The following is a 25,082-nucleotide window of genomic DNA, read 5'->3' on the forward strand; positions in this document are numbered from 1 at the left end:
TTTAATTGCATTGATCACTTGCCTGTCTTGTATTATGATCCTAGGAGCTTATCACAAACTTTCCTTCCCATTTCCTTGATGTCTCTCGGACAGCAACAGAGACAAGGAGAGAGACTGGGAGTGGTAGCTGCTAGTCTGAAGCAGACTGCATGAAATGGAGAGAGACATGTGGTAACCTCTCTCTCTAGTCATTTACATTTTACAGCAAGCCAATATGTTATTTTCTTTTGTGCCATAAAAAGAAAAGCTTCTTCAAACCTATCCAGTGATCTCTCTTGGTCAGTTACTCACACACACATTCACAGATGCAATCTCCACATTTTACATTGGAAAGCGATGGATAATTGTGACCCAGGAAATGTATCCTTGCTCTTATGATCCTTATTCAATCCAGGTTTCCCCCGACTCCCCCAGCAACACATTTTGGAATGGGATCATCAATACACCTTCTAAAGGACCACTTTCCCATCCCAAGTGCAATTTATCCCTGTTTATTAAGACTTCCATTTGTTACTGCCATTCTCACCTTGTTCTGAGTTCTCTTATTTCCCAACTCAGAGGAAAAAGAATAACAGCAGAGCATGAGATCCCAGACTAGCAGTAAATCAGCAACCAATGTACGTTCAGACTGTGCATGTGTTTGACCTCTCTGGAGTAGCTTCTTTCTAGGTATTTTCTTTACAAAAGAAGATTATATGGGACTTGGGAAGGCCCTTGCTGTTTTCCCCTTCAAACCATTCTGCTCTGAGTTAAACATGTGCAACCTCATTAATGGTGACAGGGTTGTGGAGAAGTAGCTTGGGTCACAGTTGGACTCTAGTTATCAGAATTTGCCCAGCATATTGTTAATTCGTCGACTCTTTAAAAATGACTGTGTAGGCTCCCTTTTTGTATCTGGTTGCATGCTGAGCATTTGTTCCTTATTACATTTTACCTTCTCTCACTTTACATTCCCACAACTTACAAGGTTCGTTGCAGAATCTGGGTGTCTCACTTTGCTTCTTCCCCCTCCTGCCTCCATGGTACTGAACTAAATCTTAGCCACCATTAAAGTCAATACAAGTTTTATCAGTGGTATTGATAAGACCAGGATTTGGCCCTTTGAATATATATTTTCCTGTCAAATTCTGTTTAACTTAAATGGTCTATTTTAGGAAGTTTCTTATAATTATTTTTAATGGTTATCCCTCATTCCCAGAGGCAGGAGAATAGGCAGAGTAGGAAGCAACTGGCTACAGGCAAGGAAGCCAATAACCACATAATTTTCTGTCTCCTGAACAAGGATCCAAGCTTGAAGTGTTTTCTTTTTTTAATTAGGGGTTCGTTATTACAACCCAACACTGCCAGAGAGCTAATCAGAATGTGGCACTCTCCGTTATTAGGGATACCCTCAGTGTGTTTAGGCTGATACCAGGAAAGGCAAGGGAAGGAAGGGTAGATCTGCCAAAAGAGGGAAACTGGCAAGTACTTTCTGTGCCCATGAGAAATGCTGCAATCCATTTCTTTAAACTCTGGCTGTGAAGAATGTCCTGTCTTTCATGGCACCTAATGCCACATTTATATGACAAGTGACATTTGAGGAATTGTAAAATGGTATTGTGGGCTTCCATATTTATCACATTTCAGTGGCTTCCAGATTAAGTGTGCTCAGTTCAAAAAAAAAATTCTAACTACTAGCCTTGCAAATCTGGGATCTGAAAGTGAACTGGGTTATTTCTGACCTGGGCACCATTCCCAGTCATAAAGATTCTGCAGGCCAATGTTGCTCTTAGGTGCACCTGTATAACTTCATTTCTCTTTAGTTAGACCCTTAGTTATACCTACATGACCCTATTGCTTTCAGGTATAACTGAGGGCATAATTTGAAGACAGTGGGTTTGCCCAGGTAGCTCTGCAGCCGGAGCTCAGTTAACAATTCTGTGAGTGATGATCAGGCCAGAAAAAGAATCCAGTTCACTCTCCCAGAGCTGGATTGGTTTTACAGGGCTGACAGCAGGAAAGAATCTTATTTTTGCCACATCAGTTGGCAGAGCTGACTGAATACACAAAGGGAACAAATGTGCACAGGCTAGTGCAATGTTTAAATTACATAGTTAACATTTTTTTAATTCAGGAAATGCAAAAGTTAAGGTTCTTGCTGCCACATTGCACATCCAGTTTATTTTATAGCATATACAGTATGATATAAAGAATACATTGTTGCGCAGTAGACAGAGCATGGGGTTTGGCATTAAGAGATCTGTTTTCTGTTCCCATCACTGCCACTTATCTGCTGTGTGACCGTTGGCAAGTTACCTCACCTCTCCGTGCTGGAGTTTCCTCATCCTCAAACTTCCTTATAATGAATAATGAAACTTACTTCTTTTGTAAAGCACTTCGAGCTCTATGGCAGGGATCGGCAACCTTTGACACATGGCTCGCCAGGGTAAGCACCCTGGCGGCCGGGCCAGTTTGTTTACCTACCACATCCGCAAGTCCGGCCGATCACAGCTCCCACTGGCCATGGCTCACTGCTCCAGGCCAATGGGGGCTGTAGGCAGGGCGGCTAGCACATCCCTCGATCCATGCTGCTTCCTGCAGCCCTCATTGGCCTGGAGTGGCGAACCGCAACCTGTGGGAGCCACAATCGGCTGAACCTGCAGACGCGACAGGTAAACAAACTGGCCTGGCCCACCAGGGTGCTTATGCAGGCAGGCCGCATGCCAAAGGTTGCTGATCCCTATTCTATGGATAAAAAGCACTACATAAGAGCTAAGTGTTATTACTAAATGTCTTATTTATCCAGAAAAACAGGAAGAGAAAATATTTATATGAGCAAGGTGACCATGTTAGTGTTGCTGCAGAAACTTAAATGTTTACATATCCTGACTACTTTTAATTTAACTGTGCATCCTTATTATTGCATCAGTAAAGTTTCATGCATCAATATATATTACCATTCACTTGTATTGCACTTTAGAGGGTTGGTAGTTATTTCCACTGTGATCTCTCTGTTTCAAAAGAGTGGGTGTGGAGGGTCTAGTCTATGCAGAGTATCTTATTCACACTAAACACCCACTGCTTTGTACTTTTCTGGAACTTGGCCCCATATCACACTAGTTTCTTGTGGTGGCTTAATTAAATATCAAGTGTTGAATATGGAAACTAAAATGACAGATGAGCAGTAAGGAAATGAAAAGAGGATGGTAAAAAAATTATTTTTCTGCTTTTATGAATTTCCTCTTTCCTTGATTTTATAGCTGTATTCAGTTCCCCAGAGTCCCTCCGTGAGTTAATATGCAGAAGTTTGAGGTTAATATGCTCAAGAATGGCATGTGAGCTACTTAAAGAGGCCCATTTGGATAATGGGTAGAGCCAATTCAGTGCTGATACATAGGGGGTGTGTACATTGCAATTAGACATTCATGGCTGACCCATGCCAGCTGACCAGGGGCTCTTTAACTGCAGTGTAGACTTTTGGGGTCCGGCTGCGGCCCAAACTCTGGGACCCTCCCACCTCACAGGGTCCAAGAGCCTGGGCTCCAGGCTGGGCCCAAACATCTACACCACAATTAAACAGCCCCTTAGCCTGAGCCCTGTGAGCCTGCATCAGCTGATATCAGGAGTGAAAGTAACTTAAAAGTCTGACCAGTATGAGGTCCTGGCTCTGGGGCCCTGGAAGGGGCAGGGCCTCTGGCAGAAGGGGGGGGGGCCTCCAGCAGAAGGGGGTGAGGCGGGGGGGTCAGCCTCCCCCAGCCAGCCCTTCAGGGCTGCCCAGCCCGTGCCACCCGGTACTCCGGCGGCAATTCAAAGGGCCTGGGGCTCCAGCTGCTGCTGCGGTAGCAGTAGTGGTGGTGGCTGGGAGCCCCAGATCCTTTTAAATCACTGGGCCCTGGGGCAGCTGCCCCTTTTTCCCTCCCCCCCAACAGCCTTGGAGGGGATAAAAGGGGTAGTCACATTAAGGGGCAGCATCGTTTTAACGTGGGCTATGTACAGACCCATACCAGCGACCACTTCTTACCAGTACGCCGTACTGGCCCAAACAAGCCCATTTTCACCTCTGGCTGGTATTGGCCACCCATGGGTTTTTAATTGCAGTGTAGACACACCCATAGTTGCAAGCAATACTAATACTGATCAGCATATTAGAAATGGTTGGGCCCACCTGGAAATTTCCAGCTATACCAATAGGTTAATGCAACATTGAACATTCTGCTGAATAAAACATCACATAGTACTTTTGAGGGAAATACTGAGAGAGTTAAATAAGAGCTTCACCACTGTCTGTGAATGTGGTCGGCTCATTAAACACCAGCAATAGGCAGCTTCCTAATCTGGGATTTCCGATCCGCTACTGACCTGAGGGAGGTTTCAGATTTCTCCGTTAGAAACATTGAAGCTCCATACAACTTGTGGCCTGAAGATGGGTGAGGAGGGCAGGAGGAGGTATTGCTAGTGGATGGGACTAAAACATGATTGGAAATTCTGGTCCTTAGACTGAGGTCTTGCACTGCCCTCTGCTGGGGTGCTATGAGACGTCTGGTGTCAGTGCAGTTCTTCCAATCCAGATTACATCTGAAGAAACAGTAACTTTTCCAAGTTTATCTTTGAAACAAATCTGCCTCTCCTCCATTTTGCTCAGCATGCTGTTCCGAAAGCTTATGTCATGAAAGCCATTTCCTTTCCTGCATTAACTGTTAGTTGTATATGCAAATAGCATTGTTTAAATTAAAGCTTTCATTTCCTGAGCCATCTGCTGGCTGTGGACACCTTGCTACCTCACTTGTGACCCATAGACCATACATGAATCCTGTGTCAGTGATTGCAAACTCACTTTCTTCCAGTTTTTGTCTTGGGGATAGGAATGCTAATATCCATATCCAGTGTGTGTCTCATGTATCACAAACAATATCAGCAATGTAGTGAATATTAAAGCTACATAGACTGTCTTGATGTCTGGGATGCAGAAGTGTGGGCTGAATTTCACAATTCCCACCCAGGCTAAGAGGCAGTGTGAGCTAGTGGATGGGGCACTGAGGTACAATTCAAGAGATGTGGTCAGTACTATTCCTGGCTCTCCCCATGACCAACTGGGTGACCTTGGGCAAGTTACTTTACCTCCAGGCCTGTCTTCCCTCCCACCCTTTGTCTGTCTTATCTTTTTAGGTAGAGGGCGCTTTAAGGCAAGGGTAGTCTGTTTTCTGTAGCTGGTCCTGACTCTTTTATAAGGCAGGTGGAGGTTAATTTCTGCCTGTAACAAGCCCCTTAGAATTGCAGTGTTGCAGATTAGGATGCTGAATCTCAAGTAGTGAAAATGCTAGCACATACGTTGCAGCATGCCAGATTTTTTAAGGCACTTAGGCATTGCTCCACTCAGTGCTGCAAGGATGTAGTGACTTAGGAACCTATGTCTCATTTTCAGACGTGACAAGCTCCTAAGGGCCATATTTTTAAATGTGTATATGTGCCTTATTCTCTTAGAAATCAATGGGAGTTAGGTGCCTAAATACCTTTAATAATCTGACTCTTAAGAGCCTAAATCATATTGAAAATCGTTGACATTTAGGATTGTAAGTGCCTAAGTCATTTTTGAAAAAGAGACCATGGTTATGTCTACGCTACAGGCCTTACAGCGGCACAGCTGTCCTGATGCAGCTGTGTCACTATAAGATTGCTCATATAGCTGCTCTATGCCAATAGGAGGGAGCTCTGCCATCGACATAATTAAACCGCCTCTAAGGAGCGGCGGTAGCTATGTTGGCGGAAGAAGCTCTCCCGCTGACATACTGCTTTGCACACTACCACTTATGCCAGTGACACTTATGTTGCTCAGGGGGGTGTTTTTTTCACACCCTGAGTGACATAAGTTTTGCCAGCATAAAGGATAGTGTAGACGTGACCTCAGGCTCCTAAGCCACTTAGATCTTTCAACACTGCGCCACTGTAGCATTTTAGTGAAGACACTACTACAACTGCAGGACAGTTTCTCTGTCAGCATAGTTAATTCACCTCCCTGAGAGGTGGTAGCTATGTCGACAGGAGCAGCTTTCCTATTCACACAGCGCTGTCTACACCAGGGATTAGGTCAGTCTGATGATGTCGCTCAGGGGTGTGGATTTTTCCACAGGTTGACTGTGCGTTGTGTGAAGAAATGCTTCCTTTTGTTTGTTTTAAACCTGCTGCCTATTTTTTTAAAAAGTTAAAGGTAGGAACATACTCTCTTCCTTTACTGTAGGATTTTTAGTACTGGATTGACAACATGAAGAGCAAAAATTCACACTTGCAAAAGTAGAAAGAAGCACCCATCAACGCATTTTGATCTGACAAAGCCCAAGTCTGTTGACCTTCTGGGTATAGCCAAGGCATTTTTGTCTGCCCCAGCTTTTGCCTGAGATGGAGATTATAGGCTTTAGGTTTATCTTTGTCCTGGGGTAAATCTACATAATTATAGAGATACTGATCAGTGTATTGTATATACCGCATTCTGAATTTTCTGCCCAAAGATATTGTGATGTTTGCACAGTGCCAATCCTACAACGGAAATAAAGAAATGGCTTCCATACCCATGTTCTGCTCAGGAGCTGGCACTGGATGTTAGAAAGCTCTTCAGGGCATCAGATGCAAGGTTTAAACATAAGGATCTCATTGTTCTGCTCTCATTTATATCACTGATGTAACAAAACAATTTGGCTCACATTGTCCTAACACTGTAATAGGAGTAACACTTTGAGACAGAACATGCCATTGCCGTCCTCCTGGTTCCATCCAGGTGCTAGGAGGCACCCAACAAGAGAAGCTCTGACTAAGAGAGACTGTCTTGTTGAAAATAAAAGCAGGAGTTGGGGGTAAGGAGGTTCTGGCCTTCCTAACAAGAACTTTTTGACATCTTGTGAAATATAATGTCCACCACTGCTTTAGCGATCACCAACACAGACCCTCCTGAAGACTCATCTCATACTTGTCCCTCTCAACTTTGTTTCTCATTCCATTTCCAGGGGGAGAGGGGCATGCCAGGGCTGCCAGGAAAACATGGAGCTAAGGTACCTGCAAGGAATGGAGTGAGCTTGTCCACCTGACTCTGCCCATACCTCTCAACTGTCCCTGACTTTCAGGGATGGCCCCAATTTGGTTTCTACAATGATTTTTCTCACTTTCTCTATCATTTTCTTTCCGCTTCTAAAATGCAAAGCATAGGGCCTAATTTATCAAAGGGATAACAGGGGAGAAAAGTTTTACTGAAGAAATGACATGCCTATTCCCAATGCTTCTTCCCATTTTGAGGTCTAATCCTGCAAGAAACTGAGAGTCCTTTATTCCACTGAGATCAGCACTTCCCAGGATCAGACCTGTAATACTTTTTTCAAGTGAGAAGTAATACTAATTAGTATTGATAAGATATCAGCACTTAATAAACTGTGAACATGTATCTAGTGGACCCAATTTACCCCTGCCAACTCCAGTTTTAGGTATGTGTTATTCCATGGAAATCAGTGGAGTTACACCAGTATAAAAATGGAGAATGCAGTGGTGAATCAGAGCCATTGTGTGTATGTGTTACAGGTTTGAAATTAATATTGGAAAAGATCACTAGACTTACTCATTACAATTTTAAAGTAGAAAAATAAGGAACAGGAATAGCATCAATTCAGTAAAATTTAACCCCCAATACATGATTTGTACATGATCCCTTTCATGACTCGGGCCCATATTTACTAAAATCTACTCACCTCTGATACATTTCTGAATGCTTTTCACCCTTTTATTACATGGAATCCCTGATTTCCATCTTCTGTCCTTGTGTTTTTTAGCTTTGTCCCTGATTTCTGTTTCAGAAAGTTGAGAGGTATGATCCTGCCCTTCCCCTGCTTCACACTTCTCCTTGTTTGAATTTTTCCAAGCTCTTCCCAGTTATGAACTCATTCTCTTCCTTCTTTTTGCCTCTCATCTGCTATGTTAAGTTCCCCAAACCTTCCTGTTAGCTTCTTTCTAACCCTGCTTCATCTCATTCTCCCTCACCTCCTTTCCCACATTGTCATTACTCCTCATGTTTGCTTTCATAACTGAACATTTTCAGAAAGATCTAACTAGCACTAACACTTAGAATACAAAAATATCTAGTCTGAGCCAAGGAGTGATGCTGAAGTTTTGTTTTTGCACCATTGTCACTGAGGGAAATATAATCGTACCCACAAGAGCACCTGCCCCAAGGGTCCAATAAACAACCATCTCAGTTTCCTGGGTGGGATTTGAGTCCATAATTTGTTGGTGGTGTTTTGCTCGGCCGTGCAGAATGACACAAGAATCTGAGTGCTCGAGAGTCTTTTTGCTAGTGATATCTGGCTTCATTGATTTCCTCTGCAAATCTGATACTTGAGTTTATGTCTTCTGTGGTAAAACAGAATGATGCTGGTTAACAAGACCAAGAACATTTTCTCTTTCTGTTGTCATTGGACATTTTTTTCAGGGACTGTTTTTTAATAAGAGTGTGGATTCAAATATTTAACTAGATATTTGGTCCTCACGTCTCCTTCATCAGTTTCTCAACACTGCTCCTATGAGGTCATGGGTTCAACTTCACTAGATTAGCACACCTAAATCTGAGGGAAGGGATACGTTGTTTCCTCTGTGTGAGTTAAGCCAGTGATGTCTTTCTTTGGTGGCACAGCATCCTTGCTATTCTGGATAGTATAGGCACTACTATAGGAAAGGTAATTTTAATGATGCTCCCAGCTTGGGGAACCAGGATGGATGTGTGTGGTAGCTACTGTATTACAATGTCTCTTCTGAGCTTTGGAAAAGAAAGACATAGATTATTTAAAGTTCCTTCTTGGCTTATTTTTTTTTAAAGAATATATATTTATATTTACTTCATTTCAAACCAAGTGTTCTCATCTTTCCTCTCTCTCTGCTAGGGGGTTCCTGGAATGGCTGCTGCAGGGATGAAGGTCAGTTTTACATTAAAATGCAGCCTCTTAGGACAGGTCATGGATAAGAAAGAGGATAAGGACCATGGGAGGAGATGAAACCTCCAGCCTTAGACTGATGGCCATTAGTTCATGATAGGAAAGCCATGGATTAAAAGAAAATGGAGACATACGTTGATTCTCCTGCCAGTTTGGAAAGGGGAAAGCTCAAGCTAAAACAGCTATAGAAAATGGCTCTCTCTTTTATCAGGGAGAAGCTAGGGCCTGTCTGTGTTATAGCTAAATGCTAACTCCAGTGGGAGAATGACTGATCCCTTCCCTGATTAGCTAAACTATACTTGTTCCAGTCCTGAGACTGTAAGAAGATTTCAGTTCTCTTAGTCCCTCAGTTCACTTTCTGTGAGACAGCAGTCCTCTCTTGGTTTCAGCTCCTCTCAAACCCCATTCTTAACAGTACTTGAACCTCCCTATTTCCATAGCTTCCATTTATTTCCTAATAAACAAAATTGTTATTATTATTATATCCCACCTTTTCAACCAATATCTCTGTTTCTCCATTTCCTTGGAACCAGATAGACTTCTGCATTAGTATATGCTCAGTTCTCAGATTTAGGTATAGCCAGATTAGCCAGTCTGAAACAGCCCAGATGAGTTCCAAAACCTGTTGACCGATACCAAGGAACAATGGAATGCTCTATCCATGGGCCTAACTTCAGCAGCCTATGAAAAACTTTGGAAACAACAAGCACTGTCCTCAACTGCTGGTGAAGGCTCTCTCTCCCACTCCCCTTGGCTGGTATAACTGGTATAACCAAGATTCCATGATTGTCCAAGGCCTAGCAAAACAGGGCACCAATTGTGATTGGTGCTTCTGGATGCTACCGTAATACATATAATTAGTAATAACAATAGCCGTAGAATCCCCTAGAGCCAGTGACAGCTGTACGAATAGCAGCTCAGGAACAACGTGACTCACCACTAGAAGCTTTCTGAAATTGTGAGAGACTTGGTGGGACTATTCCACACTTCTTGCTAGGACCCCTGGGACATTTCCTTTAAACAGGCAGGTCTGGGAAACCATTTCTTAGGAAACGACTCATAATGGTCACTTACCTCTCTTTTATTAATGGCATTGTCAGCCTATGGGCTGTAGCATATGTCTTCAAAATCAAGACAAAAACAACAATATTCATGTACAGGAATAACCAAGAGAAAAGAAAAACCAAGTCTGTTATATGCCTTTAAATTTGACCGTATACCCTTATTTCCACAAATCTAAATTCAAACTAAAGCACAGCTTTGGCCTGATGCCTTCTTAAATGACCCTTCTCTTTTTTAATCTAGAAGTGGGTTGGCTGCCCCCTCTCTTCTCTTTCCTTCTCACTGTGTATTTTTCCATCTTTTCCCCATGCAGGGCAAGCCAGGAAATCCACGAGAAAAATATTGCTCTTAAAGGAATAATCATTGCAAATCTGCATTTCCTGTATTTTGTTTACAGGAGCTCATAATTATAAGGTGTTTCCTGATGTCCTCTGTAAAATGCTATCGCTGCTTCAGAAAAGCAGAGTTTCTCCCTAACAGAAAAGAGGCATGTTTGAGAGAGATTTCCATATTGTAATTAGACTATCTTCTGTCCCCTTTCCTTCCTACTCACTCAGGGCTCATGTCTGGGGGGGATATTCACCTGCCATTCTCTTTCTTTTCTTCTTTGGCCCTTAGGCTATGTGGCAACCTGCTATTACTGGAGAGTATATTCTCTCCCTGTTCCCTTGGCTGCTTCTCCCCACCAGCACTTGTGCCTCCTTCCAGGGACATGGCAGTGCTGCAGAGGAAACTGCTGGGGATGCATTCCTGCACTTTTGGCAGATGCTGTATAAATTGGTCCCATGTTTCATGCCCCCTCCTATCAATATGTGTAAAATAGTAAAAATGGTACAAAAATACCCCTGAATTTCTTTCACTTGGCAGCAAATTCAGACAACTGAGCAGCTGACTCCTCTTGTTTTAGCTTTGACTAGGTTTGTAGTGTTATACTGTAGAGTGTGGAGACCACCAGCCATATAACAGATGTATTCTCTGTCTCTTTTCTTACCAACAAGGGAGAAACTGGAGTTGCAGGGATGATGGGCCCCCCAGGTTTGCCAGGGAAAAGGGGACAGAGGGTAGGACAATGCGTGTTTGGATGTGATTTCTTAGCACTGCTGTACTGGCCTGCCTTATAGCCTTATAGCCAAGGCTAAGTGGGACTGCTTTGCACTATACTTCCATGCTTGTGGTGGAATGCTCTTACCCCATTGCCAATGCTCTCATCTCATTGATGAAGTGTGCTTTGTATGTTCCTCCTTGCGAGAAATAGAAAGACCAACCCAAAGGGGGAATGAGTGCGTTCTGGGAAGGGAATGATGTACTGAGCATTAACATTCTCTTGAGAGAGGTTTTGTACCATTTGATTACAGCAATAATAAATGATGAGGAATCTGAATACCCAGAATCAGGATGTCTTAATGAACATGTATGTACCTCAGAATGTTTTCTGTACATCTCTCTGTCTGAGTCCTCCTCTCACTACAGCACATGAATGCTGATCCTGATTCTTAGAGTACAATGAAAAGCAGATATGCTGAGCACATAACAGGAGCAGAGTGCTGGAGTCAGAGGAGTCTGGGGCACTTTGATTATCCTGAAAAGGAAATAAAATCCTTACATCCAATTAATATTCCTTCTGCCAAAGACGCATAAAAGCCCCTTGCTACCCAAACAAATGCAATTATTTAACAAGATTGTCTGCCTGATTTTGTGGGTAATGAATATATCCAGATGGGCCAAAGCCCACCTTCTGTTGTACAGATGCCAAATGAATTGCAAGTAGAAATCAAAGCATCTGCACTTCTAAACACCTGCTTTGTGATTGCAGTCTGGTAAGTCTTAGTGAAAGTACCCCACTTGCACTCATGACTGAATTAGGAGTACAAATTTTGCAGGTGCAAATCATGCCCATGAAAAGGATATCATCTTATTGAAAATGTGTCCCTTAAATAGGAAGGGACTGAGAGTATGTTCATTCCTCTTTGAACTGGGGTGTTACCCATGGCTGTCTCTAATGAGCATTCAGTTTTTTTAAATTATTGACTTCTGTTGTCTGCTCTTTAGGTCCTCAGTGAACTTTTCACCACACGATATAGTGTGTCTGCATCCATAAGAGCAGCTTCCCTTTACTGAGGTGTTCCACTTTGACTCAGTGGATTAATATGAACAGTGACATGGCTGGAGATGATAATATTCTGACATCCTAGAGACAGCCAATAATTCAAACTTTCCTTAGGAAACAAAATCCAGCACAATGAGCCCTTTTCACTTTTCCAAGGAGAAAATCATTAGCTTGTGGTTGCAAGGTACATGTTCTAACAAGGATGAAAGGCTACAGAGCACTTATACTAACCTGGAGGTCAGAGAGTCTTGTAAAATGGATAACTGTGTTGTTTTCGGTGGGATGCAGAGTTGTCTAGAACAAGGATAATTTTCTATTAATTAATTCCTCAAGAGCCATACAGTGCATGCCCCTTCTCAGAACACTTTTGCAGGCACCTTGCATGTTAGATGTCAGTCCTTGATCTCTGCTGAAATTCATATACTTGTCTTTCTAGAAGATTAAAATATCTCAATCATGCATGCAAGGAAAAATAAATTCCTTAGCTATATTTTTTCTTTCAATTTTGTTGTTGTAATAGAGCCAAGCTTGTGGTCCAAGGTCCTGTATAAATACTTTAAAAGGCTCTATAGACCAAACTTCCGCATTAACCCACCTTAACAGAGATTAAGAAATACAGTCAAGTAACTGTTCGTGTGTGAGTTACTCTTTAAAGAGTTTAAATAAATCTAAACCCAAGTATTATCCAATGCTATTGGGGGAAAAGGTAGGGGAAATGGAGATTGAGAAATACAGTCAAGTAATTTTCCCTATTCCTGTTTTCACTTCTCTTCATCATCACTGAGCACTCGAGAGTTTGGCTGCTAAAAGAGATGATGCACTAATTCTTTAGAGCCTGCTGATGGAGAAGAGGATTTGTTATTATCAATGTACTAGCAGGTGCACAAACAGAAAATATCTAAAGGTCGAACAAAGGGTATCTGAGTATCTCTGAGATGCCCTTCCAGTACAGTGACTTTGATTCCTTTGGAGGAATGCTGTCAGGATGCCCTTCAAGCTCATCGGCTGCAGTTATATTCAGAAGCGATAGGTGGCAGCAGCAGGAGCAGGAATGTCTTTCAGAACCGAAATGAAAAGAGTTATTTCGGTACGTGCCCCTCACAGACAATCTGGGGCATTGCTGCACTATCAAGCAGCGCTGCGCAATGCTATTCAGTCACAAGTATTTGAATTTTTACCTGATATTTGGCTTGCACAAAGGACCCAGTTTCATATTCCCTGCATCTCAGAACACACAGCCTTCCAGTGAAGTCAAGGATCAGGCCCTGAGATGACTTCGGTCATTTACACTTAATTGAGCAGTTCCTCAATGGGTGTAAATGGTGATAGTTCCATTTACTTAAATGAGCTCTAACAATTGACACCAGCCACGGAATTACCCCAATAGCATCTTGTGTGAAAATGTCTCTCTTACTTGATTCCATGCGACCATTTGTATCTTGCATTCACTTTCAAACATTCATTTGCCGCGTGAAAGAGACTAGCAACAACTCGTGTTCTACACAAGGAGCATGTGTGCAGGTGGCAAAGAATTAACACCAAGCACTGCCCATCTGCAATGAGTTTGTTGAGTTTTGGCTGTTAGAACAAGAAGGAAAATACATAAATCAAAGTGCAGGTTTTAAACTTCAAAATGACCTTTAACTTGGTAGGGGACCATTGTACAGTGACCTGTTAATGCTAAGAGTTTCATGGAAAGGAACAGACAGTGGCACGTACTGGCTTTCTAAAACATAAGGTGAAAAGATGTCAGAGATAAGAGAAAATGATGGCACAGTTGAGCAGATAGTGAAGGCAGGGAGAAAGCCTTGGCTGCCTCTTAAAAGGGCGTCCCAGAGGGAAAAGAAGAGTTTTAGGAATATTTGCGGTATTGTATCAGATGAGCTCTATGGATTCAGTAGCACTTTCACTGATCTCACAAGTAATGGAAGCCTTTAAAGCCGCCCCCTGACCATTTCTGCCTTTCACCAACAGGGGGAGAAGGGAAGAGCTGGTGATCCCGGGCTTCCTGGATTCCTAGGACAGAAGGTTTGAATGTTCTCTGACTTTTGCCACACTTTCCCATTTTCCTTCCCCTAACAAAGAAGCTTGCACTCAACTACCTAAACTGTATGCACATGTGCTTGCATACACAGTTACACATATATATGCACACACACACAAATACACTGAATACCTGTACTCTACCCTAGAAATAGGAGAAGGTCAGGCTCTGCAGATAATATGAACATGATTCCATGGCCAGTTCCACTGAGGAGAGGGAATTAATTTTATGTCAACAGGAAGAACACAGCACATTTCTCATCCTACCTTTATGGTACCCCCCTCTTCAATCCCTGCAAGGTCGCAGTTTCAAGACCAGTCCCAAGAGCAGCTGGATCCCATTTGATTTAGATTAATAGCCTTATTTTTATTTTCTTATGTAGCTTTTTTTAAAAATACCCAGCTACCTAGCTTGAAAATTTGATTTATTTCAACCCCAAACAAAACACTGGAATCCAACCAGAAATAAAGCATTTGGGGTCAAACATATTGCTGGTCTAACTGGGTGCAACTCCATTGATGGCACTGGAGACACAGCTGCCTGTGACAGTGGTAAACTTGGTCTACAGAATAAGAGGAATGAGTGGTTTAGGGGACTGACAGGAGAATACAAATCTTTTCATCTTTAGGATACTGGCTCACAAATCATGTCCAGATCAGTGATGACTAAAATGCTCCTTACCATCCAATGGCTATTTGATGCTGTATATACAATGAGAAGGTGGTTTCTGTACAGCTCCCAGTGCATGTCACACACACGCCCCCAAATGCAATTACAACTGGCACTAACTCTTCAGCAGAGAGCCAATGGACTGAATGGGTCGACCTATTGCACTATTAAAATGGCTCTTATCGAAAGGGACTGAGACACAGTGGCAGAGCAGTGTGGGGAAGCCTGTGCCGGTACTGCCAAGGCTGTATCTGTTTTGTGACCACAGAAAGGATTTCAGTCTCCAAAGCTGTTAGATGAGTTGATGAAGAGCTGCCAGCAGGTCAAAAGGGGTGGGGCTGAAAGGACTGATGGATTGGGGCCAGAGGAAGAGTATGGAATGAATGGATTTTGTGCATGATGGTGGGAGGGTTGAGGGTGTTTTTCAAGCCATGCCACATGTATGACTGACTGACAGGTGGAGAATTTTTGAGGGAGCCCCTTGTTTAAATGTTGCCAACACGCTGCTGACTGAGTGTATGTCTACACATGGAGCTGGGGGTCCGATTTCACGAGCTCACATAGTGTAGCCATGGCACCACAAGTGGTGGGAGGGGCTAGCCTCCCTGAGTGTGTGCCCATCAGATACGAGGTGGGTACTCAGGGAACTTAGCTCCTCCTACTGCTTGTGCTTCCATGGCTACATTCTATACCGATGAGAGCCAGTGTGAGTCTGTCTCCTCATGTGGGGAGTCAGGCATGAACAGCATTGGCAGAACTGTGTACAGGCACAGATGTCCAATAACAGGAGGGGCTACAGCTCCAGATGCAGCGGCATGGGGAGAACCCCTCTTTAGCCAGTTTTATCAGTCTCCAGTTCTCAGCTCTAAAATTCACCAGTAAACAACTAAGTAAGATGCAGCCAGGTTCTTCAGTATCATCCAGCAGCCAAACCTTGTCCTGCTTCCCCTCACCCCAACACCACCACCTGGCTGGTGAAGTTACAGAATGAGAAATTGATTTAACTGACAGTGGATTATTCCTCCTTGAACCAGGGAGAGAAGGGAGATGCTGGCAATGCCCTCGGGGGCGGTAAAGGGGAACCCGGACACCCGGGACTACCTGGGCCTCCAGGACCAAAGGTGCGTCTTTTTCCTCCAATGAAGTCTGTGTTCCCTTTTTGCATGAGAATGTACCTCGCTCAGGGTATTTAGGAAAGGGTTGAAGTTTGCATTTGTCTGCACCTAACTGCAATTATGCACTGTGGAGATTTCATAAGCTACCCAGCTCCTGCAGAGTTCTTTAGTTTGTTATTTTAAATGCTGAACGTCAGAAAATTTATGAACTCCATTTCCTGGGGGGAAAAACCTACCTGTGTTCAAATGATTTCCCTACAGAGTTTGTAAGCAAACAGTCCCTCAGAATCACTGCCAGCATCTGGTGCCATAGATGGCAGCTGGGACAGGATGAACATTGTATATCAGGACTCGGAACCTCCTCTCCTGCTGTGTTCCTGCCTAGAGAACTAGCAGGCCTCAAACACCTGATAGCAGAGGATGTTCAGGACACGTAGGACTAGTTCCATTCACAGTGCAGTTAACAGGTGACCCATTGGTCCCGGTTCATACCACCCATTCACTTTGTAGCCCCTTAGCCCATGGGTAGTGTAGAAATGGGAAGTCACCCCAGTGCTCTGAAACTCCTAAAAGAAATCTGGGTATGCCAGGTCTACCTGACCTAGTGGAATGCTTCCTGTCTGAAGTGCTGTCAGGTCTAACCGCTGACCCCTAGCACAGCCATTGTTAGAATCACTTCTTTCTGCTTATTTATAAAAATCTGTTGCTTTTCTCTTTTTTCCTAGGGGGAAGCTGGTGACATTGGCCAGACTGGAATTGCAGGACCGCAGGGGGAAAAGGTACAGAGGAGGAGAAAGCACAATAGGAGCTTATGGCTTAACAGAGGGTTCCAGGCCAGGGAGCTCAGTTACAATGCAGCAATAGGGAAATTGTTTCACAATACAAAAAACTTCCCTTAAATTATACCTAACCTGATGGCTACAGCCAGTCATTAAAAGAAATAACAACTTTCTCCAGTACACACAACATTTGCACATCCAAAGCAATCAGAGCAGTATTAATCAACAGGCCCACACAAGCCGGGGTCTGAGGTGCAATGGTATTTGCAGGAAGAAGGCAGACAAGCTGCAGTGGGAATGCCCAAGCAGGCAGGGAGACTCTGAGGACAACCAGCCCACACCTAGCAACTGCAGTTATGTATTACAGGACCTATGATATCATGCTGGCCACCCATAGCTGAGGATTAGCGGGATGGAGGGAAGGGAGGAAGGAAACAAATCCAGGACAGGAAGTGTGGAGCTAGACAAGGAGAAGGTTCTGGGAAAAGAAAGGATTGCAGCCAGACTGACTGACTTTCCTAGTATATCAGGGATACTCCCATTTGAACCAAAAAACTCCCAACTCCTGACTGAATAACATTATTGCCCTCATAAAACTACATTGCCCAGAATCTTGTGGGTGAGCCACACACACACACATCAGTCTTTCTCTCCCTGAGTCAGCAAGAGAGACTGAGGCACGTGATTCACAAGATTCTGGGTAATAAGGCTGACCTTCGCTCTGCTTCTGGCACTGGAAGTGCAAGAGGGGTGGGATTGGCTGGGCAGGGAGGTAGATTTGGTGTGATGGTGATGCAGAGCTGAAGCGGTGCAAAGTTGTGGCTGGACACTTTATCAAGGAGGGGTCCATGCCCCATTTTCCCCAGGCTTTGGCTGCAGCAGAGAGGGAGTGAATGAGGGGTTCAGAGAGGGGAACATTCCCACTCAATCTGGGACTCAACACAGCACAGGGGTTGTAGTTTAGGTGAGGGGATCATACCTCATTCTCCCCAGGCCTTTGGGTGCAAGAGGAGAACTAACACCTCCTCCAGTCCCAGGACTGGGCACAGCAGGGAGGGGGAGGGCTGCACGGTTCCATTCTGCTGCAAAGACCCTGACAAGAGTGAATGTCTTGTCTCTGCTTCCCCAGCTGTAACTGTGGGCCTGTCTCCCTAAAGGCCTTATGGCTGAGCTCATTATAGCCTGGCCAGGACAGGTCCTGTAATTCTGTTTGCCTCACTGTGTGTGCTCCAGTGTACAAGGCCCTGGGCAGGGGGACAGGGAGACTGAATGGAGGTATGAGTGGGGGAGCAAGAGCATGGCAGTGGGAATGTTGGTTGGGCTGGAGCAGGGGCAGTGAGGCTTGGGGGATGTGGAAGGATGCAGTGGGGGTATTTGGTGGGACTGGGGGAGTGGAGGGGCAGGATGCTCCCTAAAAGTAGTTTGAAAATGTTGGCCAGTATGCTAGTGAGACAAGGAGGGTTGAAAGGCAGGGTTCCTGGGATCTCATAGACTCATAGGACTGGAAGGGACCTCGAGAGGTCATCGAGTCCAGTCCCCTGCCCTCATGGCAGGACCAAATACTGTCTAGACCATCCCAGAGAGACATTTATCTAACCTACTCTTAAATATCTCCAGAGATGGAGATTCCACAACTTCCCTAGGCAATCTATTCCAGTGTTTAACTACCCTGACAGTTAGGAACTTTTTCCTAATGTCCAACCTAAATCTCCCTTGCTGCAGTTTAAGCTCATTGCTTCTTGTTCTATCATTGGAGGCTAAGCTGAACAAGTTTTCTCCCTCCTCCTGATGACACCCTTTTAGATACCTGAAAACTGCTATCATGTCCCCTCTCAGTCTTCTCTTTTCCAAACTAAACAAACCCAATTCCTTCAGCCTTCCTTCATAGGTCATGTTCTCAAGACCTTTAATCATTCTTGTTGCTCTTCTCTGGACCCTCTCCAATTTCTCCACATCTTTCTTGAAATGCGGTGCCCAGAACTGGACACAATACTCCAGCTGAGGCCTGACCAGCGCAGAGTAAAGCGGAAGAATGACTTCTCATGTCTTGTTTACAACACACCTGTTAATGCATCCCAGAATCACGTTTGCTTTTTTTGCAACAGTATCACACTGTTGACTCATATTAAGCTTGTGTTCTACTATGACCCCTAGATCTCTTTCTGCCATACTCCTTCCTAGACAGTCTCTTCCCATTCTGTATGTGTGAAACTGATTGTTCCTTCCTAAGTGGAGCACTTTGCATTTATCTTTATTGAACTTCATCCTGTTTACCTCAGACCATTTCTCCAATTTGTCCAGATCATTTTGAATTTTGACCCTGTCCTCCAAAGCAGTTGCAGTCCCTCCCAGTTTGGTATCGTCCGCAAACGTAATGAGCATACTTTCTATGCCAACATCTAAATTGTTGATGAAGATATTGAACAGAACCAGTCCCAAAATAGACCCCTGTGGAACCCCACTTGTTATACCTTTCCAGCAGGATTGGGAGCCATTAACAACTACTCTCTGAGTACGGTTATCCAGCCAGTTATGCACCCACCTTATAGTAGCCCCATCTAAATTGTACTTTCCTAGTTTATCTATAAGAATATCATGCGAGACCGTATCAAATGCCTTACTAAAGTCTAGGTATATCACATCCACCGCTTCTCCCTTATCCACAAGGCTCGTTATCCTATCAAAGAACACTATCAGATTAGTTTGACACGATTTGTTCTTTACAAATCCATGCTGACTATTCCCTACCACCTTACCACCTTCCAAGTGTTTGCAGATGATTTCTTTAATTACCTGCTCCATTATCTTCCCTGGCACAGAAGTTAAACTAACTGGTCTGTAGTTTCCTGGGTTGTTTTTATTTCCCTTTTTATAGATGGGCACTATATTTGCCCCCTTCCAGTCTTCTGGAATCTCCCCCCTCTCCCATGATTTCCCGAAGATAATAGCTAGAGGCTCAGATACCTCTTCTGTTAACTCCTTGAGTATTCTAGGATGCATTTCATCAGGCCCTGGTGACTTGCAGGCATCTAACTTTTCTAAGTGATTTTTTACTTGCTCTTTTTTTATTTTATCTTCTAAACCTACCCTGTTCCTGTAAGCATTCACTATATTAGACATTCCTTCAGACTTCTCAGTGAAGACCGAAACAAAGAAGTCATTAAGCATCTCTGCCATTTCCAAGTCTCCCGTTACTGTTTCCCCCTCCTCACTGAGCAGTGGGCCTACTCTGTCCTTGGTCTTCCTCTTGCTTCTAATGTATTGATAAAAAGTCTTCTTGTTTCCCTTTATTCCCATAGCTAGTTTGAGTTCATTTTGTGCCTTTGCCTTTCTAATCTTGCCTCTGCATTCCTGTGTTATTTGCCTATATTCATCCTTTGTAATCTGACCTAGTTTCCATTTTTTATATGACGCCTTTTTATTTTGTAGGTCATGCAAGATCTCGTGGTTAAGCCAAGGTGGTCTTTTGCCACATTTTCTATCTTTCCTAACCATCAGAATAACTTGCTTTTGGGCCCTTAATAGTGTCCCTTTGAAAAACTGCCAACTCTCCTCAGTTGTTTTTCCTCTCAGTCTTGATTCCCATGGGACCTTACCTATCAGCTCTCTGAGCTTACCAAAATCCGCCTTCCTGAAATCCATTGTCTCTATTCTGCTGTACTCCCTTCTACCCTTCCTTAGAATTGCAAATTCTATGATTTCATGATCACTTTCATCCAAGCTTCCTTCTACTTTCAAATTCTCAACAAGTTCCTCCCTATTTGTTAAAATCAAGTCTAGAACAGCTTCCCCCCTAGTAGCTTTTTCAACTTTCTGAAATAAAAATTTGTCTGCAATGCAGTCCAGGAACTTATTGGATAGTCTGTGCCCCGCGGTGTTATTTTCCCAACATATATCTGGATAGTTGAAGACCCCCATCACCACCAAATCTTGGGCTTTGGATGATTTTGTTAGTTGTTTGAAAAAAGCCTCATCCACCTCTTCCACCTGATTAGGTGGCCTGTAGTAGACTCCCAGCACGACATCACCCATGTTTTTTACCCCTTTTAGCCTAACCCAGAGACTCTCAACACTTCTGTCTCCTATGTCCATCTCCACCTCAGTCCAAGTGTGTACATTTTTAATATATAAGGCAACACCTCCTCCCTTTTTCCCCTGTCTATCCTTCCTGAGCAAACTATACCCATCCACACCAACATTCCAGTCATGTGTATTATCCCACCAAGTTTCAGTAATGCCAACAATGTCATAGTTGTATTTATTTATTAGCACTTCCAGTTCTTCCTGCTTATTACCCATACTTCTTGCATTTGTATATAGGTATCTAAGATACTGGTTTGATCTTGCCTCTCAGCTTTGCCCTGACCCTCCTTCCTCTCTGCCATTATAGCCCGTGCTCCCTCCTGTTTCCAACCCATCTCCCAGGTCTTGTTCCCCACTTACCTGTGGGTTTTGCTCACCTGTTCCCGTCGAACCTAGTTTAAAGCCCTCCTTACTAGGTTAGCCAGTCTGTGCGCAAATAAGGCCTTTCCCCTCTTCGAAAGGTGAACGCCATCTGTGCCTAGCAGTCCTTCCTCGAATAGCATCCCGTGGTCGAGGAAGCCAAAGCCCTCCTGGCGACACCATCTTCGCAGCCAGGCATTCACCTCCACGATGCATCTGTCTCTGCCCGGACCCCTACCTTCAACAGGAAGAATCGAAGAGAATACCACCTGCGCTCCAAACTCCTTAACCCGTACTCCCAGAGCCCTGTAGTCACTCTTGATCTGCTCAGTGTCACACCTCGCAGTATCATTTGTGCCCACATGGATGAGTAGCATGGGGTAGTAGTCAGAAGGCCGGATAATCCTCGACAATGCCTCTGTAACATCTCGGATACGGGCCCCTGGCAGGCAGCATACCTCCCGGGATGAACGGTCAGGGCGACAGATGGGTGTCTCCGTCCCCCTCAGCGGAGAGTCTCCAACCACCACTACCCTACGTTTCTTGTCAGTGGTGGCAGCAGACCTCCCAGCCTTAGGGGTACGAGGCTTCACCTCCTTAACTGTTGGGGGTGATTCCTTCTCTCCTGTATCAAGAAGAGCATAACGGTTATCTTTTACCACAGCAGGAGGGTTCGCAGCAGGGGTGGAGCACTGCCTGCTGCTAGAAGTAACCAGCTGGCTGTGTCTACCCTGAGCCTCCTCCTCCACTGGTGTGTCAGATACACCCTGAGGCATCTCCTCCTCCATTGGTGTGTCAGTAGTTCTGTGAACTGGGACAGCTACATCAGCTGTCTCCACATGGATACTGTCCAGGAATTGCTCATGGGAGGAAAGGGGAGGGATCTAGTGGGTCAGAGCAGGGGGGACCTTGATGGGACTAGCGGAGGGGCAGGGTGCTACCTGAAATCAATTTGAACATGTTGTTCAGTACCATTGCAGCACAGCGGAAGTGCTTCTTTCAAAAGAGGTGTATCAAGAACTGGGACTAAAGGGTTAGGAAAATAGGAGATGTACAACATTTTAAGGCTTATAGGTTCTCCCTTGGCTGACCTAGTCTTTTGAACAATCTTTTCAAACAAGCAGCTTCTGGGGGAATGTGCTGAATAAAGAATATGCTAGACAGTGTTGTGGAATGGTGATAGTAGGGCATAAACTTAGCTCAAAAATATGTTTTTCCAGATCCCTCTAGTATGCTGAAATAGGAACTACTTCTTTAAAGTCACTCCATGCTGTACATTGCAAGTAGAAACAGCAGATGGAATTACAACAAAAAGTGTTTTGGGCTGAAAGTCTTGAAATAAGAAAAAGAAATAGGGGTTATACGTGTCTAAATGTACTTTCTGGGGAGTGAAGGGTCTTTTCGATTGGAAAGCTGTATCTTCATTAATCAGTTGATCCTCGTTTGCTTTACCTCCTAACATAATGATGTAGCACTTGTGACTGTGTTTAATGGTCCCTCTTGAAATGTGAGCTTTACAGTCTCATTTGAAGTTCAAACAAGATGTCAGCTTATCGTGTACAAGGCACTTATATGTAGTGTCTACATCATAGTATTGAAGAATGCTTCTCTGAAAAGAATATTACAAAAGGCCACATACACAATGGGAATTGTCCTTGAAAATCCTGTTAAGGCAGCTGAAGCACAGAGCATCACTCTAGCTGTAAATCAGGGCTTCGATGGGATGGGATGTCTAAGGATAAAGAATGAAATCTGTAGGAGGATCAAAGACTTAGTCTTATTCATCACCAACAAAATACCAGCTAGCCACTCCATGTTCATCTCACTGACCTGAAACAATCAGCTTTGTCTAGTATCAAACTTCTCAATACAGAGAATTTTAAACACTGCTAGTTTGCATTGCTATTTGGTGGTGGGAGATATGTTAGACAGGAAAAGCCAACAAATATCCCTGGTAATGTTATTGAACAATAAAGGCATTTCTAGCCTTTGCCTTCATTAATGTGTACTACCCACTTGAACCACCTCTCCTGGTGTGTTTTTCACATTCTGATTTCAAGTGCCCCCAAACATTAGATTGTGACTTCTTGTTTTACCGTTCCCCCTGCCATCTCAACAGGCTGTGTACCCAAGGTCCCTGTATTGTGACCATTCTGAGTACTGGTAACCATAATCAATTTCCCGTTTTGCTCTTCTTTTTTCGTGACTGAACACAATCATGTCTCAGAGCCGCACTCCTGATCACAGAACTATCATTTTAGTCTGTGCAGTACCTTCCATCAGCAATGGAAGAGGGAAGGTCAAAGTCAATATACTAAGATGCAGATTGGGGCCTAGATTAGGGGCCTGCGTAGGGGCATAAGTGGCAGTAGGAGTGCCCCATCCCCACGTGTCTGAGTGCCTGCCCAGGACCTTAGGCTCAGAGGCAAGTGGCAGCTGAGCACCTGCTACTCTCTCCTCAAGCAGGTGGGTAGGGAGAGGTGGAAAGGGAGCAGAGATTTGGCTCTCTCATTCTTGAATGCGCTGGCCAGCACAGTGGGACAGCATGAGGTATGGGGGGCAGTAATTTGCTACTGATACAGGTCTGTAACAAATTACTGTCCTCCACTGGGGCAAGTAGAGAGTAGGGAAAGAGAAATCCTTCTGCAGGGTAATTCTAGGGTGACACAGCTATGCACTGCCCCTTACACAGGGTCAGTATATTCCACAATCTAGCCCTAAATCATTTCATAGTTGCAGCAAAAAACTCCAGACCTTTATAATGCAATGTTTATATTGTTACAGGGAGAACCTGGAGCACCCGGAGAACTGGGGCCTGTTGGTCCAAGGGTAGGTGCTACTTCATTGACTAATAAAGGGGCTTCATTCTTGAAAATATAAGAAATTTTAGAAAGAGCAGAAGACTACTTGTCCCATTTAAATAGCTTCCAGACTGTTTTCCTAGTGTCTTACCAAACTCCTTTATCTTGATTAACTGGGTTTATTTATAGCTCGTTTGTATTGCCATAGTAGGGAAAAGCAGCTGGAGTATACTGATGAATCTGACCCATAGAACCTAAGCGCAACCAGTTTAGCAACACTCTTTGTACTACATGCTGGAGTCCCCACCATAAGCACTTCCTCACAGCTGTATTTATCAATCGCTTCTTGAACGATTTTAACTTAGAAGAATTCAGACAACTCCATTCTGCATGGGAACACCAAGTCCTGATCTGGTTCATTTTATAGGGTCCCAAAGGGGAGCCAGGAAAGGATGAAATGGTGGATTATGAGGGTAACATCAATGAAGCTCTACAGGTGAGAAACTATCCTACATGGCTCAGGAGCCATGTTCAGTGACTCCTGGAGTGAATTGTTTGGTTGTTTTCCATGTGATGCTTTCTCTCAGTCAGATTGGTTCTTTCTCCCTTTGCTTTGTAGAGACAGAGAGATCCCCAACACTACACTTTTTAGTAGCCTAGGTGATGGAAGAAGGGTGGGGCCAGGGGAAGAGAATGTCCCCTTGGAAAGACAGAAAATTTAAGAACGTTGATCTCACATTTCATTTTGAATGAACAAAACAAAGCATGTCAGTCCAGCCCAACATACTTCTTCTTCCATACTAATAGCAATGAATAATGCTTATTACTTATACAGTGCTAGTCCTTTACGACGACACAGGACACATTCTTAATAAAGACAGACACAGAGTTCATCTGAACTCCCTCATAAGAATAACCCCGAACATACATATTAGATTGTTTAGAAAAAGGCCATAAACCATGCAGGGAAATGTCTTTCACTCTAGATTAGTCATGCACCTTCCAGTAGAAGATTACTCACAACTTCTATCATCCAGCCTTCCTGGCAGCCCCTCAGTGCTCCCAGCACAGAAGGAGTACATTTCTGGAATACTATTACAAAGGGGGCTAGGGCTACTTT

At 44.0% G+C, this 25,082-nt stretch overlaps 1 protein-coding gene across 1 annotated transcript in view; it reads left to right on the plus strand.

The window, feature by feature from the left end:
- Positions 1-25,082, plus strand: part of COL13A1 (collagen type XIII alpha 1 chain) — a 104,817-nt gene that overhangs the window by 48,260 nt on the left and 31,475 nt on the right. Inside the window, exons 16-21 of the mRNA XM_050959472.1 lie at positions 6,975-7,019; positions 14,086-14,139; positions 15,859-15,945; positions 16,665-16,718; positions 23,946-23,990; positions 24,390-24,458. Coding sequence (XP_050815429.1) covers positions 6,975-7,019; positions 14,086-14,139; positions 15,859-15,945; positions 16,665-16,718; positions 23,946-23,990; positions 24,390-24,458 — 354 coding nt within the window. The remainder of the gene's footprint in view (positions 1-6,974; positions 7,020-14,085; positions 14,140-15,858; positions 15,946-16,664; positions 16,719-23,945; positions 23,991-24,389; positions 24,459-25,082) is intronic.

This window comes from Gopherus flavomarginatus, chromosome 6 (assembly GCF_025201925.1).
Source record: "Gopherus flavomarginatus isolate rGopFla2 chromosome 6, rGopFla2.mat.asm, whole genome shotgun sequence".
NCBI classification, from domain to species: domain Eukaryota; kingdom Metazoa; phylum Chordata; order Testudines; family Testudinidae; genus Gopherus; species Gopherus flavomarginatus.